Below are 18,365 nucleotides of genomic sequence, written 5' to 3'. Positions count from 1 at the left end.
CTCCTTCCTTCTCTTTTTATTATTGTTGTCCTCAACCCATCTTATTTATTGTCTCTTATCACATGACTGAACATCTCCCTCAACATACGCACATATTTGTTCAGTCTTGCATCCTGCATTGTCTTCCAGCAAATGCATTTATCATGAGCCACAATCCACCACAACTAACCACTAACTGATGTTAATATGAAACGAGCCTGGAAAGCAAAGGTGAAATCAGCAACTTTATATACACTAATTATTGATGCTAAGCTCAAATTATGCTACGAAATTGCTCCTTGTAAGCGTTTTCATTATAATTATACACTGCGTGCCAAAGCCAATCTTCTCCAAATCACAGAAAAAAACCAAACAAAAACTACCCACTCATCTGAAAGTAGTTGCGTAATAGACTTAGGAATGCCTTATGCTGCAGTTTAGAGCCATATTTTACTTTTTATGAGCAAACAAAGCGTATGTGTAGATTTCTAATAAGTTCTATCAGAGAGTGGTACAATCAGATATTTCTCCTGGTTTGGTGCAGATAGCAACCAGTACTGACCGATAAACAAAGAGTCTTATTAATCTTCCACTTAGTTAGCAAGCAAACTTGCACATGTTTTTTTTACTGAGGCCAGGGGTTTTCTTCACAAGAGATGCATTTGGATGGCTGACAGAGGAGCGAGGATAGGCTATTGAGTTCAGCCCAAACTTTGCACTTGGCAGTGCATGCTGCTCTCTAGAGTGGAGAGAGAGTTGTTTCCACCTCACGACTGAAATTCTGCTTTGTGTTTAAAAAAAAAAAAAAAAAAAGAGGGACTGAATCTTTTGCTGACTCCACATGAAAAATTTATAACAGTGATGCAGGCAATGCATGTTGAGGTTAGCATAACATCTGATTCAGAATTTCCCTTCATTGCACTGCTGGATGTTGTTTGAAAGAAGTTGGTAAGAGACAAACGATCTACCAGCCTTAACACAAAGTGGCCGGAAGAACCAGGGAAAAGGAAAATAAAGCATTCAGAAATATCCTGTACCCAACGAGTTTGAAAGGACTTACTATCCCACAGCCATTTAAGCTGCCTACACAACCTTGGAAATGGGTGGAGAAAAGGAAAACGGAATGATTTGTTACCGCAGTGTTACCGCAGCATACAGAACAGCACTTTTTTATGTGCTCCTCTCCTTTTTATGAGCACACCTCTTCTCCTTGTGTTCTCTGTGTTTAGACAGGAATTGCCATAATGACAGGAAATGATGACTTTGCTCTGGCCTTCAGCCTCATGGGAATGCATAATTCAGCGTGTTGCCTCTGCTCACTGTTATGTGCTGAGTTAGTAGATACTCTATCGAAAAGACAAGGACACTTTTAAGACATTAGTGTGACCCATGTGCTGTAGTTTCCCATGGTCATGCTATACAGTAGAACTAATTAAGTTCTGTCAGATTGGCTAAAGTGGAGTCAGTGGAGCTGAAAATGAGCACAAGATTTTTATTCTCTGCCTTTACTAGAGTAGGAATGATTCATCGTTCATATTAATCCTTATTTGTTTTATACCGGGCCTTTGTGTAGCCCCTCAGGTCATCAACTGTCCAAAACAGCTCTTTCTTCTGATTAGCTGCCCCTCTCAAACAGAAGGTTTGAACAAGAGGGCTTTCTGTACTCGTAGCTAGTGCTGCAGTGACCATATCTGCTCTCATTGATGTCATACAGAACCAAGAATAGAAGAAACTTTCACATGCCAATAAAGTATTTTGGAACATTGTTCTGTCCACACTGGTCGTCTGCATGGCATGCAGTCTGAGGAGGCAAATCAAGTGGGTCTTTTTTCAAACTTGGCCTTCTTTGTGCCACATTTAGTCTTTTCACAAACAGCGTTTCTCTAACTTTCATGAACTTTGTCTGAACTTTGGCATTATTTTTTTTTTCACTGAAATCTATTCCATCACTTACATGGATATACATACTCTTACATGCACACACTCTCTGGGTATATTGAGATTATGTTAAGACTCAAAGCAATGTGAATCTATTCTGCATCATCAGGGTGCCCTACTGCTCCTTATTTGCGTTGGGAATCAGACTGGAACTCATAATCCAATACTGTCACAATGCATTGCCTGTGATAATGATGCAAACATTACAAGTGACAAGGGATTTTACTGGTGTGTGAGACATTGCTAAACAGCTGCTACCATACACTCAATCACTACATCTGTGTAAGTTAAAGACATGAATTAATTATATCCTGTAGTTATTTCTTAGGTTGATAAATTAAAAATTATGGAGAAAAATCACGTGCCAAAAACCATTTGAGCACGTACACACACATCTGCCAGAAAGCAGATCCAGTCTGTGTCATGCCACAGATGTGATGCCAATGTATCTCAGGGTAATCTATCATTATATATAGCTGCATAATGTAATGTGTCATCTCATTACTGAAGGATAGTCATAAAAATATATGAAGTCTATTAAAAGATTTATAGATTATACATGTTTTTGCTCTTATTTTTTTCTTTTCCATTAAATATTTTGTTTTCAGAGATCCCATAGCTCTCAAAGTCTGAACTCTGTTGTCATTCTCTTTGGCAGAAGAGAAGTACATAACAGTGCAGCCATACTCGAGCCAGGGTAAAGATGAAATTGCTTTTGAGAAAGGAGTCATTGTAGAGGTGATTCAGAAGAACCTGGAAGGCTGGTGGTTTATCAGGTACAACTCTGCTCGCTTGCTTCTGTCACTTACTTCTGACTCTTTTTTTCATACTACACAATTTTATCATTCTCTCCTCCAACTTTCTTCACAGGTACCAAGATAAGGAGGGCTGGGCTCCAGCCTCTTACCTCAAAAAGGTGAAGGATGACTTCTCTCCCCGTAAGAAGACTGTAACAGGCCCAGTGGAGATCATTGGAAACATCATGGAGATCAGCAACCTCCTTAAGAAGAAAGCCCTAAGTGAGAAAGATGTGCAGACTGAAGGTGTTCCAGAGAGTCCACAGGTCGCCAGGAAGGAGATAAGCTTGCCAATCCCCTGTGCTGACTCAAGCCCTGTTAATGCCCCACAGGATGGAAAAAGCAAAGCAGAGCCTGCTTCACCTGCTATAGCCCGAATAGCTCCGCATCGGGTAGAAATTGGTTAGTCGCATCACTTTTTGTAATATCTCAACTAATGACTTAAATGTTATAAAGTGTAGACAGATACATTTTAAGTAGATTATATAAAATACATGCATTAAATGTAACCAAACACCCATTAATGGTTTTTTTTTTCTTATTTTCTCACAGGTTCTCCCATTCTCAGGCAAAAACCTCCTCCTCGGAGAGATGCAACCCTGGTAAGAGTCATGATATTTCAGTCATCCGTTTATCCCTCTGTTCATATAATTATTAGTTTTGATTGATAAAGGTCAGAAAGCTTGGAAAGGGTAAAATAATTGAATGCAATTTAGCAGCAATTATAAATTATTTTTGTTCACTGCTGAAGAACAAATCAGTAAATCTCTTTACTTAAAAAGACATCAAAGGTGGATTTTGTTACTGGTGATTTTTACTTCATACAGACATTTAACAGCATACAATAATGTGTAGCTGGAGAAGTATTCACTTCAAGTTAATTTCTTGTGCATCTATCACTAACATGTTTTGAGTTTAAAAAATAAAAGTAAACATTCTGATGAAAAAAATAAATAAATAAAAATCTCTGAAATTTGATTCAAATCATATTAATAAAGTGGTGTAAAAGCAATAAGTCCCACTTAAATGTAGGACTATGAATATAAACTAGTAAATGTAGCTGCTGTATTTCTTAACACTGACAATAAGTCTAATAGTGCCAATTTTATATTCATGTAGGGGTTTCAGTTGCCCTCTCCACCAGAGCCCCCTTCAGTTGAAGCAGAGTATTACACCATTGCAGATTTCCAGTCCTGTATATCTGATGGCATCAGTTTCAATGGAGGGCAGAAAGCTGAGGTAAGCACTCTTTATTTCAAGGAACAAGATGATCAAAAACACCAGTCACATATCTCTTACTCTATTATTTTATGAAGCGTAGCTCAGGAACACATCTAAAATTAAAATGAAATTAAAATGTGCAAAATGGCTTCACATAAAGATGAAAATGTTTTTTTTTGTGTGTGTGTGTGTGTGTGTTTGTCCTAGGTCATTGAGAAGAACTCTGGTGGATGGTGGTATGTCCAGATAGGAGATAAAGAGGGCTGGGCTCCATGCTCTTACATTGACAAACGTAAAAAACCCAATCTGAATCGTAGAACAAGCACTTTGTGCCGCCCAAAAGTTCCACCTCCAGCTCCACCTGTCAAGAAGCAGGACTCAGTGGAGACTGCACCTCCCAGCAGCCCTGGGTCTGAGGCCCCAGAGTCTCCTGTCTCTTCTGGGAGGCCTGTGTATGAAGAGCCAGAATATGATGTCCCTGCCATTGGTGATCTTGATCTGGAGTCTGAGTTTGAGTTTCTGAGGGGAGAAGGTTCCTTAGTAGATGGAAAGAATGAGGACACTTCCTCAGACAAGGGCTCTCACCTGTCCTCTAAGCCTTCACCAGCCTCATCGCTCCACAGTGCCTCCTTCAAGATGGGTGAGTCATTTGAAGATGGCCATGAGGGAGAAGGAGAGGCAGAGGGTGAGGAAGAGTGTATCTATGAGAATGATGGCTTCCGGCCATTCAGGGAGACCCCAGAGAGGCAGTGCAGCAGGGACTCCAATTCCTCCAAGACAAATGTCTTGTCAGAAACTGGCAGGACTGCAAACCCAACATCAGGTGGATGGAAACCTGCAGGTAACAAGCTCAAGATCGACTTGAATGGGAGTCTGTGTTTAACCAAAACTGAGGAGACATCCAGTCCAAAATCTGCCTCCGTTGAGTCTACCCCAGATCTGTCTAGACCTAAGAAAGACCTGGAGGAAAGCAAGCCATGCTCACCCACCAAAACTTCCTGTAAGCTAAGGCCGGTGGTGAGGCCCAAACCACAGCTAGCAAAGACTCCCAGTGCAGAGAAAATGGACATCAGCACACTAAGAAGACAATTACGGCCAACGGGACAGTTGAAGAATGGTACCAAAGCTAAAGGTGAGGACTCGGAGACCGCTTCAGTCATCTCCTCTGAGGACTCCTTCTCTTCTCAGAGCACATCTGATCTATCCTCCATCTATTCTAAAGGCAGTCGGGGGGACTCTGACCTGGAAGGTTGTAGCCTGTACCGTACCACAGACCCTTATGAGAAAATCCAAGAGTCTGAGCTTAGCTTTCCTGCAGGAGTGGAGGTGGAGGTGCTGGAGAAGCAGGAAAGTGGTTGGTGGTATATTCGTTGGGGAGATGCAGAGGGTTGGGCTCCAACTTACTACCTGGAGCCTGTCAGGCAACAAGATGACACAGCGGGGTCCGAATCCGACGGCACCCCGACTAAACCTGGGAGCCTCAGCAAGTCCAACAGTCTGGAGAAAAATGAACAAAGGGTGCGTGCATTGAATAATATCAACCAAAACCTAAAGAAGGTCACTCCACCCATCCCCTCCAAGCCTCCAGGAGGTCTCTCTAAACCTACTGGCTTGTTTGGCTCATTCAAGCAGAACAGCACCAAGCAGCAGCAGGTTGTCAGACCTCAATCTGTCTTCATCTCAGCCCCAATCAGAGATGGTTCAAGTCCTGTTGGCTCTCTCAGGAGAAATGAGTCCCTCAACTCAACAGACCACCCACGCGCCAGCCCCACAGTGCGACGTAATGCCTCTTTTGGCACTGTGCCGCGTAGTTTGGCACCAAATAACATAGCACTCCCCAGCAGGAACAGATCTGGTACAGGTAGCTCTGAATCCCTCGGTGTTAGCTCTCAGAAGAATGCCCTTCCTGTATCCACAGTGAAACCCAAGCCCCACATCATCCATAACAACCTCAGAGAGGTGTACATCTCCATAGCAGACTACCCTGGTGATGAGGAGACAATGGGATTTCCCGAGGGGACGAGTCTGGAGGTTCTTGAAAAAAACCCCAATGGCTGGTGGTACTGCAAAGTTCTGGACAATGGCAGACCAAGGAAAGGATGGGTGCCCTCAAATTACCTCGAGAAAAAGCACTAGCACTCGTGTGGAGCTGGCGAAACTCTGGACATGCGTGCAAAGACTGTTCTAACAGATTTCTTTTGTAAAAAAGACTAACCCTTGGATGTTAAATCAGGATTGAATTCTTACCCGGTACCTTTGCCAAAGCGAGCAGCCAGATCAAATTTTAACTTTGGAATGAAATGAGACATCTGGTAATATGAATCTAGATGATACAGTGCCTAAGACTTTGCATCAGGGGCAATATACTGGGACTTAGTAACATGGCCAAAGAGAACACCAGAGAGTGGAAGAATGATTTAATGACATTCCCCTGGCGCTTACCTTTAACTTGAAATAAGATGCCATTTTGTGTCTATTCCTTGAACCCCCTTTCTGTTAGTTTATAATGTAATTTGTAATTTTTTTAACACATTTTAAGAATTTAAAGCTTACTGCATGTTTGAAATGATTCATTATACTGACAATGCCTTGAGCTGTTGAAATTGAACTTTTTTTAAACAATATTTTCTAATGAAAATCTCTGTTGTTGCCAAAGCTGCTTTGTGTTAGTCAAATCTTGGTGCTGCATGTTTTTTTTTATATATCTCTTTATCCTGTATGTCACCTTCATGTGAAATATTTTATCCATTTAATTGTGTGATTTTGTCCTCATGAAATAATTTGCAAGCATTTTCTCTCCCCTAAAATTTAAAACAGTTACAGCAGAGCTCCCTTATTTTTTTTTTTTTTTTTTTTTTTTTGTACTTCAGAGGCAAATTGTCCAGAAATAGGTTTCCGAAAGCTCAGTGAAAATGATGTAAATTCATTACTTAATAATTATGTTAATACTTATTTTATTATTACAGAAGCAGTCATTTAAACTTTTCTAAACTGAACTGCTCTATTAATTATAACAACATTTAGAATTTCTGCTGGGCAGTAAATTTGACATTACTCTTTTTCTTTTTCGGGGGGATGCTCACTTTCTCACTTTTGTTTGATGTTAACTGTTGTTAACCAGTGATGATAATTGAAGTGCCAAAAGACTTACTTTAATAAATGCACTTTTGAACAACCATTCTTTTTTGGCCCATCACTCGCACTTAGTGTTTACAGTACAACCTTACTTCCTCCACAGATATTAAAAACGATAAGTAGCAGCCAGGCGCAACCAATCAAATGTACTGATCATCAGCAAATGTAGCCACCTCTACAAAAGCAGACGTTTAGGCAGTTTGCTGATCTGGAGCATGCCACAATCTTTCCAGGATGTTGTAGCAAGTTCTGTTTTGTATTGTAAAGCACTTTGTGAATTTTGTTCTTGAAAAGCACTATATAAATAAACTTTACTTACGAAAAAGAACATGGCAGCACAGCTTAGGTTTGCAAAGTTGCATCTGAACAAATCAAAAGAACAGTGTCCTTCTGGAACAATGCCTGTTGGATGGACAAGAAAAAAGTGGAGAGGCTTGGCTGTAAAATCCACAGTGCCACATTTGGTGCAAACCAAACATTAAACACAGCATGTCGACACAAATACTGTGCTGATTTAATATCAACTGTCAAGCACGGTGGTGGAGGAGTGATGATTTGATCTTGTTTTGCTACCATAGTACATGGAAACTTCACAGCCATTGGCTCAACTGTGAACTCCTTTGTAAATCAAAGTACTCCAGAGTCAAATGTGAGGCCATCTGCCCACTTAAAGCTGGCTGAAACTGGGTCATGCAACCGTAGAGTGATTCCAACACAGCAGCAAATCTGCAACAAAATGGCTAAAAAAATAAAAGCATCAAGCTGTTGCAAAGACCCAGTCAAAGTCTAAACCTCAACCTGATTAAAATGCAGTGCTGAGACATTAAGAGTGCTGTGCATAAACCAATGCCTCAAAGAACTGAAGCAACGCTGTAAAGAAGAATGACCCACACTGATATGAGAGACTGATTAAATCATACAGAAAAAGACTATTTCAAGCCATTGCTGCTAAAAGTGGCTCTACGGGCTATTACAGCATGCAGTGTACTTAGTTTTTTCACAGGACTGCATAGAGTTCTGTGAAAACTTTCTTTTTCACATAACTGCATTATTAATGATGTAAAATTGGATATAGATACAGTATTCCGACACCCATTAAATGCCCCTAAAATGCTTAAGTTTTTAGTATTTTCTGACTAATTTCAGGAAGAATATAAAGAAGTGAAGATAAAAATAATGAACTATATTTTTACACATATCAAATTAGAAAACTGATATTGTTGTAAAAGCAATAAACCAAAATAAGCTTACTTGCTTCTGTATTCCAGGTGTGTTTAGGGACACTATTCTCTATTGTGAGTGAATGTGATCATTATCATCTGAGCAGATTACAAGCTAGAAGGGCACTCTGAGAAGACATCCTCTCTCAAGGTCAATACCTTGTTTCACAAAATTGTTCTGAATTAGAACCCAAATTTACAAGTTTTTTTTTCTCTAAATACACCACTCCACCAGGTTTTATGAAATTCAGGTGGGTAGTTTTTTGTATAATCCTGCTAACAGTCAAGGAAACATGATTAAATTTATAACTGCCAATGGCATGCCTCTCAGTTTATTTCTACCTTGGACTAAGTAAAAGAGCTCAGTATTGGATGTGTTTATATCTAGTTTCATCCCACATCTGTGTACATATGATATAGCATTTTAGCAGCATTAGATCACACAGGGTTGCTTGGGTGGTGTTCATTTCCAATCTACAGTGTTACTGCTTTAGCAGAATCTGCACGTTTGACATTGGCTTTCATTCTGTGGTTGCTGAGCGGCTTAATTTAGCATCGGCTCACAAAGCAAAAGTTTAAGTTACCAGTCTGGAGACGTATAATATTGTCGCCTTCAGCTGTAATCAGAGAAACACCAAATCAAAACACTGGAGTGGTTTTCCAGTGTCAGACTCTGCATATTGCAGATATATTGGATTTGATTCCTGAATTGTAATAAGATTTACTGCCCACAGGAATTTAATGTGGAATATGTCCATCCCACTGTTTCCTCTGTTGAAACTTATGTAGTCATTGGCTCGAAACTAATTGTGGGCGTCTGTTCGTCATCTTTATAACATGTTAAATGTGCGCATTTGTGTGCACGTTTATTTACTTGTACATGCAAATGATAAACCACGTTGGTAAGAAAGGAAGAAGGAAATGCCTTACATAATTAGAGACTTCAATTTTAAAAGTGATCATCACTGTATCACTGTGCCACCACAGTTATCTCAAGAGTAGTTTAGTTTTTATGTCATTTATAGCACCTGTAATGAAAATATTTGATCATCTATATATATATATATATATATATATATATATAATTAAAAAGTGGGATAGTACCAGAATCCAAGAATATTTATGGCGTAAGGGAAAAAGAAATGAGATAAAAATGAGCATCTTCTCAGCCTATTGCTGTTACTATTCATAAAAATAAAAAAAAAATAGGTTTGCTGTGTATCAATTGGGTGTTTGAATGGGAAATCTTTTATTTTTTAAATAAACTGAAAGTATTTTTGATCTCATCACACATTACTGTCTTGTGGTTTTTTTATGTCCCATGCATTAGATGCTGGACATGTTTCTGGCCACTGGATGGCAGCAGTAGTACTCAGCATCTGGGTACAGATGAAACACCGCATCACAGTGACCTTCACCCATGCCTTTATCAGTTCACTAATTACTGTGAGGGTGAAAGTACACAACTGATATCATGGACTTTGGGGGAAAAAAAGAAGTACTTTTAAAAAAAAAAGACTTCACATCTCAGAGTCTGTCTCTTGATGCTGCAAAATCTGACTGAGGAAAAGATTTTTATATCACACCGAATACCAAAAGCTTAGTGCCTGAGCTCCAGCAGAGGAACAAACACAAACTCAAACTGTCTGATGTGTAGTTAAAATTCAAAATCGATAGTGTCCTACTTCCTTGGAATACAAATTTGATGCATTAATACAAGTAGATAGTTTGCTCGTTTGACCAAACAGCTGTCTAGAAGAGATACCACAACACAGCTCAAACAAGTCTGGCAAGCCCTTAAGCCTTCACAAGGCCCACAGCCAGGTTCACTGAGAGGTCTGAGTGGAAAGTCTGTGTGTACACAGACACCGGTGAGATGTACTGTATTCATGTCACTTTCGCAGACCCTGGTTGTGTATTTCCCTCTCACCTCTGAAAACGCTGCTGCCTGTTTCATGTCCGGACGTCACAGGCTGTATTTGTGCCTATTGGAGTGCAGCATAAAACTGTGCTGCATTAGAGCCAGGCCTGCGGGGTAGTAAATAACAGATGATGTTCACTCTGTCCAGGTCTACATACCACAACTCTAAACAGTTTATCTGTGAGTTATAGCCATTTACTAAAAGCCATTGCCTTTGTTATTCATATAGTATAGGGTAGGATGTTAGTCAAGTATACTACTGCTGAGAGTGTTTGTGTTGGGTGCCTTTTAGTTCTCGAGCTGTTGCCTAATTTGAATTCTCATGTATAAGAGGTAAATCTCCCATGAAACATTTGTAGAATGCATGTTTTTGGAAAAGGTAATGGCCACTAATGCACTGTCATTCCCCGTCTGTGCAAGATTGACTTCTTTTTCCTGCTGTGCATGAAACAGAGAAAGCACTGTAGCAGTTAAATTGAAACGGTCAGTTTCCCTCTTTATTGTAGCTAAAGGATAGGTGCATGTGCTCTTTTTTCGTGTTATACACATAAGAAATAACAGACAAAAAGTAAAGCCAGTGATTTAAATTTTATTTAACAAACAAAAAACATTATTAGTAAATTCAGAAATCACAAAGAAGCCCAGAAAAAACAAAATCAGAAGCCAATTTTCTTGTCCAAAAATACACAATGCCCACCGCCACACACTGCCTCATTCTGTTTAGTTTGGTCACGTTTGAGAGAGAAGAGAAAAAAACAGACTCTCAGAATCAACAGAACTACTGACAGGCCACAACACATTTTAAATATGCTCGATTAGGAGAAATATAATTTGCCAAAAGGTAAAGCTAAACAATTCCGACTTCACATTTGACTCTCTGCCATTTGGCCTTTTGGGAAATTGATGTTCACAGATTGATACCACTCTCACATTTGTCTGAAGATGCAGCTCGCCCGACTCTGCAGAAAGGTAACGAGCACCTCCGAAGATGTCACACGGCTGAAATCAAAGTGTACAAATTACACCATTCGCCACTTTTCCAGAGGATGTGTGACAGATTTGGCTGCACTGTTATTGGCAGGGACGAGCTGGCAGGCGAACAGTGAAGCCTTCGGGATGTTTGTTCAGGTAGGCCACGGTTTGACATGGTGTGGCAAATTTGTAAGCAAACAGTTTCTTATTTGAATATCCATCAGTTGCGAAGTAGCATTATCATCTGGTGCTCTGTTTCTGCCCAACTGATGAGTCTAATTTTTAAAGATATTTTTAGGCCTTTTTTTTAAAAAATCTTTTCAGAATGAAGGTAATGTTCAGTGTTCTAGCTGCCAGAAGAGCTGCAGAATCATATCTGTTAAACATGTCAGTGTCATATTAACTGGTGCACAAGCAGCTTTAGTATAAACTCCTCTTAATCTCTTTCTTTTGTTGGGCACTTTATTTTTTTAAGTCTTGTAGCAATGTGGCATTTTTAAAATCAGATATGTATGTCTGCAAACTACAGCTGTGAGATCAACGTAAAAGTAGAACATTTCTCTCCGAAATGCTGGAAATACTCAAGTGAAATACAAATACCTCAAATCTGCAGTTAACTACAGTGCTTGACTTAACGTTTGTACCATGCAACTACTGGAGAGTGGTATGGGTCATCTCATCTGACTCTTCACCGCAAAGTGAATAAGCATTTCCCAAAATGTCAAACTATTTCTTTCAGTGAAAATCAGCTGACACAACCACAGGGGCCTTTCAGGGAAATTAAAGTTTCCTTTAGTCTTTGTCTGCATAACCATAAAATAACCAATATTCTTACATTTTGGACACGACATCCACACATATGAAAGAAACAGTGATAATTCCTTATAGTAGCATTGAGAAATAAATAAACCTCATAATGTACAGTTACTATTACACTCATCGATACCATTTTATCTATTTAAAAATGCTCAGCAATGCTGGATTTCTGCTAGGTCATATTTGGTCAGGGAGGAAACCCAGGCAGAAATGTGCACGCTGAGCATCTCTCAACACTCACAACTAATTTCCAGTATTATACAATGTAGTGACATAAACATTTCATCTTTAGCCGTGAATAAAAAGCACACGCTGATATTAAGCACACTGATGTGTTCGCTTCCAACCGTTTGTTTGTTCCACCTGTGGCTCGAAGATAAAACGGACCTCAGTGTCCCTTTTGGTTTTCACAGTGAGGAGCCCAACTTTGTCCAAGCTTCTGTTTTTAAAAGGCACGCTCGAAAAACTTAGCTGTCCTTCAAATGTTACACAACATGCAGTAACTGCCGATTTTCCCTCCGCAGCAACAAGACGACAGGCTCGAAGACAAATCAGCACTTACTATGTTAAAGATGTTTCAGCGAGGCCAGCATAACACCTGAAAATATCTTATATTTCTTAACATTTTAAAGCAGTACATAATGCAAGGGATTAATCGAGTGAAAATGTCCTTGGAGCTTACGTTTACTGATGGAGAGGAGCACTCAGAAACTGATATGCAAATGAAATTTTCACACAAATGTCCCACAATAACAAGCTACATCCTCGTCACTAATGGCAAACTTGTGATTTTTTTTTTTTTATCCCCTCAAGGATACATAAATATGTCATAACTGAAAGCAAATATTCATGTTCAGTTTCGATATATATATGAAAGAGACAAGTGTAACCTGAAGTAAAAAAGAGCCATCTGTAACTTATGTGGGATTTCATGGATTCTTGCAGTGATGAGGAGGTTTATTCATCATCTTCATGTGCTCTTTCAGCATTTTAAAATGCTTCCCTGCCCACCAGTGTTTATTTGGATGACTTTTGTGCAATTATAGCATCCAGCAGGCTTGGCGAGCCGCCAGAGATGGCGCCAATGGCTGCCAAGAAGCAGGACATGCAATCCATGCAAGTCCCTCATTCTACAGGCTTTCTAAAGTTGTATCTAGCATGTCTATGTGAACAAACACTTTCTTTACACTGACATATAGCAAAGACGCTCCTTCCTTCCCTGTCTGCATTCCAAACTTACAAGATCCTCTCTCCTCCTTACTCTTCCTCCTCCGCCTCCTCCTCACTGATTTACATCCTCATTCACCGCCAGCGTGACCTTCTGCTGTGACAACATTCACACTTTTTTACCCTTTGCACAATCTTGCTTTGCCTGACGTTCACAGAAGCACAGCAGGTGGTGAGATATTCAGCAGAACACTTCATTTATAACACAACAGAGCTCCTTTCAAGATTTTTCTTTAGCCTGTAGGGTGAGACATTTCTTTGTGTTTTATTGCTAGAGAAGCACTTTCACCACAAACACATTCTTTCTCTGTCTTTTTACTCATTCCTCACTGCGATCGGATCTTGCCATGAGCTTCTATTTAAAAAAAAAAAAAAACAAAACACTTTAACCAAGACTGCCTGAAAAGCCGTGATGGAGCAGCTGGTGAAACCACAGATTTATTTCTCCACTCCTCTGGACAATTTACTACTTCTAAAACTAGCTAGTGGCGGATGCTATCACCAGCAAACTGATGAGTTACTCTGGTGAACTAGGACAGATGTCTCTTCAGATTACTCGTTCTCTTCAGTAGAAGTGGGTCAAGGTGTGTTGTTGTGCTGTTACTACACAAACTTTGTCTTTGTTGATCACTCTGTACGTTTGGATTGGTCTTTGATGAATCTTATTGGAACAACTGTCAGCTTCCCAAGTATGTGCATTAGACATAACATAATTAAAATGTTTTAATGATGGAATCTAAAGTACCTGAGCCAGATTGCACACGCAAGCGAGCAAGGCTTGTGCCGTGTCTTTACAAAGTCTCACATGGCTTTGACAATATCCCGAGCTGAACCTGACGTAGTCTAACGCGAGCCTACGTGCTCCGGTAGGTCTTGATGATATCTTTGATTGTCCTCCTGCAGATGGGGCAGCACGCATTGGCCATCTTCTTGAGTTTCAGACCGCAGGCGTAACAGAGACACATATGCCCGCAGGCGTAGAGGACCGTGTCTACTGCATTCTCATAGCAAATGGTGCATTCATCACTCCACGAGCTGGAGCAGGATGGGAAGGTGGGGGACTCTGGATGGTTAGAGAATGGAGAGCTTGGGGTTGTACCTGGGGTGACAAGAGAAAGCCATTAGAGACATGTGAGTCTGAAGGTGAGGGAGAAAAATGGAAAAAGCTTCCAGGCAGTTCATGCAGACAGCTTAAGCTGCATTGCTATACTTTGCTCAGTGCAACGTATGCTACATCCAACACATCTTTTATTTAAGCTGTCAGCACTCTTCCCCTATTTTTCCTGCTAATGAAGCTTCAGGACAACTTTATGCAAGAACAACCGTGTGTGCGCTCCAATCATCACTCCTGCTGTCGCCATTATCTGTCAGGAGTTTTGCTGTCATACTGCCTGCAGCTCGGGACAGCAGTGATGTCAAGGATCGCTGCTTCACATCACCAAGGTAAATATTTGCTTCGTGCACTGACGTGCTTATCGTGAGTTGACGTCTTGGTACTGTTCAGTCAGCGTTTGTGTGCTACTGGCTGTTTTACTGTTCTGTTGCGCGTTTGCATTTTAATACATTTAAATTTCATAAACAAAAAAATAAAGTATAAATACAGTGGAATAATCTGGACACAAAAACATGGCATATAAATACTTGAATTGGAGACCATGACCTGGCTTGTAAAGATGTCACCATGAGAAAAACAAACTTCTCCTAGAGTGTACCCAAAGAGACGAATGATAGAACACACAGAGAAAAGAAAAGCTTGGACAAACCTGTGGAGGAAGAAAACAGAGTGTGGTAGTTGGAGTTGAGGCTTGAATTTAGGTTGATATTCAAAGCAGTGTTGAGGTTGGACTCAGAGTTGCCACTGCAAAGCATTGTGGGAGTGTTGGGTGTACATGATGGAGAGCTGGGCACCGATGGGCCTCGCAGGTCTGGGTTCTGAGATGAGCCTGGGGATAGAGAGAAGACATATGGATCAAACCAAAGCTTTACCAACATATATACTATCTATAAAAGTGCCAAAAATTCCCATTTAGGAATTAAAAATTTCACTCAGTCATCCTCATCTCTGAGAACTTAGTCAGAGCTGATAATTAGCTAATGTAGGAGGGTAGATGTTTTGTTGCACCTCTTTCACTATCTCAGCCTGTCATTCTCTCTCTTACACGTACATTAAATCCGCTCTATCACCAAGCAGATGACTTATGAGTCTACAGAGTGTGTGGGTGTGTGAGTGAGTCAGGAGCCTATGAGTTGATGAGGACCCCCCCTTCCTTCCTCCTTCATGAGCCCACAATACCTCTGGGTAGGGTACAAAAAACCTCCACAGACTATCTCGTGTGTCCCGTGTGATGCGTCCCCATCCGCACCCCGTAACCACAGGCTCTGGCATGACTTCTCATATTGGCACCTCATCTCTCCTCACAGAAAAGCGTACCGACCCCGATTTCACAGACAGACAAATTCTGATCAAGCCTGCCTGGCAGGCATGCAGCATTGTTGTTTGCACATTGTCCTTCAGCTGACCATGGCAGAAATACTGCTACACAGTTGGGTTGGTCGCTTACTTGGCGCCACCATCCTTCCATGTGTCAAATTATCTAATATTGGTGGTTTTCATTCTATGCCAGTATTTGCTTATCCAAATTTTCTTACAATGACAATGTGGAGTGGAGAACAAGCTGAAAAAAAAAAGAACCACAGATGGTGGGAAACTGCAAAAAAAAAATAAAAAAATCAAAATGCTGTGAATTAAAAAAGAAAAGAAAAGATTATAAGGTCTGTTAGCACAAAAATGTATACAGTTTGTTGCATAACTCTAGCTACGTGCTCTGATTTGCTGCTCTGAACTCTGATGCCTTTTCCTTGGACCACTTGAACCACTGCAGTTCAGTTTCAGCCTATGTAAACAAATCATAGTAGCTTTTTAATCATGCAACCACCAGTGTGTTTTTATGAAAGAAAAAAAAATCAGTAGATGGAGCAAAGTCTGCATGAACATATTATGTCTGGTTATCCATGCTTAAACTTTCCATAATTTATTTGCATTTAAGGTCAGTGCTGGGTTTGATGATTGCACCACTTTGCTGAGACACACTCTTCACAGAGTCATCTATTTATTTATTCATATGGTTATTTTATATTTTAAAATGAGGGAACGGATGCATACAGTAGCATTCCATTACGCACTTAAATTGACCTATGTGGCAGCTTTGAGTTAATGTGTTGGTGAACTCTAATAAGGCCGAATGGATAACCTTCATATCTATTCATGCACCCTTCCATCTTCTCTTGTATTATACATTTACTGCTGGAGTATGTGTGAGAGTATGTGTGTCTTTGGCTTTGCTGGCAGTGCAAGAGACTTATTTGTGGTTGAGCATGTGTATAGTGGCTTTCAACACTTGTTTATTTAAGCATCAAGCAATTATGGATCAACATTAGTATTCCTCTACCAAATGTAAGTTTAATATTCACTCCATAGCTCTGTTTTGCTCCCATCAACTCCTTAGGGAAAAAAAAAAACTGCAACTGTGTTTCAGCAACTAGCATGGTGATTAGCTAGTTGCTAATTTTGTCTTCCTGCTGTAATGTGTGATGCACACATCCCCCTAACTTTTGCTACAGGTTGACTAAATATTATTTTCTGACTGTTTTACCACCACATTCTAAAATCTGTGTTTATTTAAAAAAAAAAAAAAAAAAGTCACGAGTTGGCTCCGGTTAATGCAGTGCAGCCATGGATGTTAAATAAAAGACTGATCTCATATGAAGATTTAAAAGAAAACAAACAAACAAGACACTAGGAATGCCTTAATGGGAAAAAAAATACTTGTCAATCAGAAAGCATAAAAACATACTAAGCCTTATCTTCTATTTTACTCTAAATGAGACCATAATTTACCGCAGAAAATGAACATCATGCTGTATTAAAGAAGACTTGAATCTGGTGATTGAGGCCACAAACTCACTGGGAAAACATTAGATGAGGGTATCAATAAAGTTAGCAGTAGGGCCATTTTCTCATAACATCAGATTTCTTTTTGGAACCTAAGAAGCTGCACTCTTCTTGCCATGAAAAAGATTCCAAGTTTTTGATATTCTGCTTTGCATCCCTTTGCTTCAGAACTGCTTTAATTCCTTGTGGCATAGATTCAACAAGGTGCTGACAACATTCCTCAGCAATTATGGTCCATATTGACATGATGGCATCACAGTTGCTGCTGATATGTCAGCTGCACATTATGTGCATCTCCCATTCCACCACATCCAAAAAATGCTCTATTTGAGTACAGTAAACTCACTGTCATGTTTAAGAAACCCGTTTGAGATGATTTGAGCTTTGTGACATGGTGTGTTATCGTGGTGGAAGCAGGCATCAGAATACGGGCACACTATGGTCATAAAGGGATGGACATGGACAGCAACAATACTCAGGTAGGCTGTGGCAACAATGTGCCCAGAAAAGTGTTCCAAGAAAATATTCCCCACATCATAACACCACCACCACCCATGTGCACCGTTGCTAATGTAGGATGGATCCCTGCTTTCATGTTGTTTATGTCAAATTCTGACCCTAACATGTGAATGTTGCAGCAGAAACTGAGACTCATCAGACCAGACAATGTTTTTCCAATCTTCTGTTGATGAGCCATGTGAACTGTAGCCTCAGTTTCCTATCCTTAGATGATAGGAGTGGCACCCGGTATGATCTTCTGCTGCTGTAGCACATCTGCTTCAACATTGTACATGTTGTGTGATCAGAAATGCTCTTTGAGCCATTTTCTGTGAACCCTAGAGCCACTTAACAAACCTTTCCTCTCCATTGTGACGCTCAATTTGAAATTCGGCAGGTCTCCATGTCTAAATGCATTTGGCTGCTGATGTGATTGGCTGATTAGATATTTGCGTTAACAAACAGTTGAACAGGTGTACTTATCACAGTGGCCAGTGAGTGTACAGTCCATTCATGGCCAAAGCATTAATATGCAGGAGCAGCAGGAAGTGGCATGATACAAGCTGCATGAAAACGGCCCTGTTCTACTGGTGAAGGTTTTGGGAGCTGTCTGCAAGAATGCCTGCAGAAAAGGTCCAATAATTACATTTTGGACATTTACATCTATAAAAATTAACATCAATAAGTAA

The 18,365-nt window shown here is 40.2% G+C and overlaps 2 protein-coding genes across 4 annotated transcripts in view; one reads left to right on the top strand and one right to left on the bottom strand.

The window, feature by feature from the left end:
- The window catches only part of LOC115793314 (SH3 and PX domain-containing protein 2A), a 68,861-nt gene extending 62,073 nt beyond the window's left edge, over positions 1 to 6,788 (top strand). For all 3 annotated transcript variants that reach the window (XM_030748236.1, XM_030748239.1, XM_030748238.1), the window contains 5 exons: positions 2,576 to 2,693; positions 2,788 to 3,116; positions 3,267 to 3,316; positions 3,834 to 3,953; positions 4,143 to 6,788. In XM_030748236.1, the coding sequence (XP_030604096.1) occupies positions 2,576 to 2,693; positions 2,788 to 3,116; positions 3,267 to 3,316; positions 3,834 to 3,953; positions 4,143 to 6,071 (2,546 nt within the window). In that variant the 3' untranslated portion in view covers positions 6,072 to 6,788. The remainder of the gene's footprint in view (positions 1 to 2,575; positions 2,694 to 2,787; positions 3,117 to 3,266; positions 3,317 to 3,833; positions 3,954 to 4,142) is intronic.
- Positions 6,789 to 10,794: 4,006 nt separating this feature from the next.
- Positions 10,795 to 18,365, bottom strand: part of LOC115792822 (E3 ubiquitin-protein ligase NEURL1-like) — a 35,471-nt gene continuing 27,900 nt past the window's right edge. Inside the window, exons 5-6 of the mRNA XM_030747372.1 lie at positions 14,990 to 15,169; positions 10,795 to 14,325 (exon numbers count right to left, since the gene is read on the bottom strand). Coding sequence (XP_030603232.1) covers positions 14,081 to 14,325; positions 14,990 to 15,169 — 425 coding nt within the window. The 3' untranslated portion in view covers positions 10,795 to 14,080. The remainder of the gene's footprint in view (positions 14,326 to 14,989; positions 15,170 to 18,365) is intronic.

The sequence above is a fragment of the Archocentrus centrarchus genome, chromosome 15 (assembly GCF_007364275.1).
Source record: "Archocentrus centrarchus isolate MPI-CPG fArcCen1 chromosome 15, fArcCen1, whole genome shotgun sequence".
NCBI lineage: Eukaryota > Metazoa > Chordata > Actinopteri > Cichliformes > Cichlidae > Archocentrus > Archocentrus centrarchus.
The sequence above is the reverse complement of the archived record's forward strand: the minus strand, read 5'-3'. Positions and strand labels throughout refer to the sequence as shown.